General features: G+C 42.5%; 1 protein-coding gene across 1 annotated transcript in view; it reads left to right on the top strand.

The window, feature by feature from the left end:
- Positions 1–1,911, top strand: part of LOC123024502 (complement factor H-related protein 1-like) — a 28,829-nt gene extending 26,918 nt beyond the window's left edge. Inside the window, exons 7-8 of the mRNA XM_044432256.1 lie at positions 449–637; positions 1,460–1,911. Coding sequence (XP_044288191.1) covers positions 449–637; positions 1,460–1,467 — 197 coding nt within the window. The 3' untranslated portion in view covers positions 1,468–1,911. The remainder of the gene's footprint in view (positions 1–448; positions 638–1,459) is intronic.
- The last annotated feature ends 6 nt before the right edge of the window (positions 1,912–1,917 follow it).

Consider the following 1,917-nt stretch of genomic DNA (forward strand, 5'->3'; position numbering starts at 1 on the left):
CACCCCCCCGGCCACTTCCTGTAAAGGAAACTGGGAGCAGGGGTCGCTCGCATGCAGCCAACCTTGGCAGCACATGTGGAGTTCCAGCAACAACTTCAGAGGCAGAAGAAAGGTGCGGCCCCATTGGATTCGCAGGATAGGAGTGCCTTGAGGAATTTGTCCCAAGCCTGAGCAATTGTCCAGCGCTGGTTTAAAGGAACCCGAGCTGGGCAGACTTTGATCTAGAAGTGGAGACCATGGCTGAAAGATGGAACGTTTGGAGATCAATTGGCAGAGGGCAAAAAAGGAACATGGAGGGCAGAAAAGAGAAGAAATTGAACCTGCGCAGGTCTTTAACAGTTCGTGTTGATTTCATAATAAGCTTTATATATCTAATTTAAAAAGTAACATTTTGTGAAATGAACTCCTCATGGTTGCTCTCTAACATATGAAATGTGCCATTTTGCAGTTCCTTGTACAGCATCAGAAGAAGACATGGGTCGTAACAACATTAAGCTGAGGTGGAAATCTGATACAAAACTATATTCAGAATCTGGAGATACCATAGAATTCACCTGCATACATGACTTTAGTCTGGCTCAAGGCTCTCCTCCATTCCGAGCTCAGTGTCGAGATGGCACAATCACATATCCAAGATGTAGGTATAGTGCAATTGAACCACACTAGTAGAACAATCTACCATATGCATGCAGAGAATTTTTTTACCTCTTAGAATGTAATGTGTGTCGAAAAACAGGTACTGTTGTCTTGTAGAGTGCAGAGTTTTGCATTTAGGTCATGCCTGGACTGAATCAAACAAAGCAGATTCAGCAATGAAACTTTAAACTCTGAGAAATACTTTGTTGGTCCAGCTCTTAACTCTCTCCCAACAGTCTGTTTGACAAAAGCTTTGTACTACTTCTATTGTCGTTGTCAATAAGGTGCCCTAAATTTAGTTCATCCCCTCACATTAAAGTCCCATGGAGTTCAATTACAAACCTTCCAAAAACCAAAACATGGTATCCCTTAAGGCTAAGGAGCACCAAATGCTCCCAATTCGGTTGATGTGGCAACGAGCTGCATTTAACTTGTAGCACCATGAGGCAGTTAGCCCCTGAAGTTTGGGAATAACAAGTAAGTTCCTCTCATTTAAATAAACAAAACCAACATTTTTTGGGGAGGCTCCATGCAGAGGGTGGCCTGTGGGGGACATCGAAGTGGTAGAGGCTTCACCCAGCACTTCCTCAGCACCACTTGCTCACAACTAGACCGGATCCTGACTTTATCTCAAAACATGATAGTTCCTCAGAGACATGATAAGCGGCTCCTCTTCTGCCCCTTTAATCGGCTGAAACCTCCATATAATAACTCATCTACATCTACCAAATGAATATGATTAATCTACTGAATACAAAATCTGTCTCACAGCAATTCTAGGTATGTAACTTTCTCTCTTCCTTTTGTGTTTTGTGTTTAACAGGTGAATGAGTGATTTAAGCATGCAAGAGACTTTTTCAACTGGCCAATGGTCTTTCCTCATCACTGAACACGTCTTTACAATACTATCTAATCAAGCTGGATTTTGCAACTATATTTTCCTGACGAATGTGCAACTGCTCCCGATGCAATAGGGACCTGGAATGGGACGCCTTTTCTCAGCAGCCTCACGATGACTCAGCAGTTGCCCATCATGACCAGCAAAGATCGCCATGGGCAACTCATGAAATGGCTGCAAACACAGCTGTAGGCCACTTTTGATAACATTCAGTGTAAAGCATTAAAAAAGTGATGCTATAGAAAGGAAGGGAGGAAAAATGACCCTGGAAACAAGTGGGGGAGTATTTTGCAAATACATTTCTGAGTCAAGAAGCTCAACTCTTTTTGAGAATGTCCATGGCTGGGTATAATTACAATAGCTCACTATTCTGAATATTATTT

Source organism: Varanus komodoensis, unplaced genomic scaffold (genome assembly GCF_004798865.1).
Source record: "Varanus komodoensis strain SLA01 unplaced genomic scaffold, ASM479886v1 scaffold24, whole genome shotgun sequence".
Taxonomy (NCBI): domain Eukaryota; kingdom Metazoa; phylum Chordata; class Lepidosauria; order Squamata; family Varanidae; genus Varanus; species Varanus komodoensis.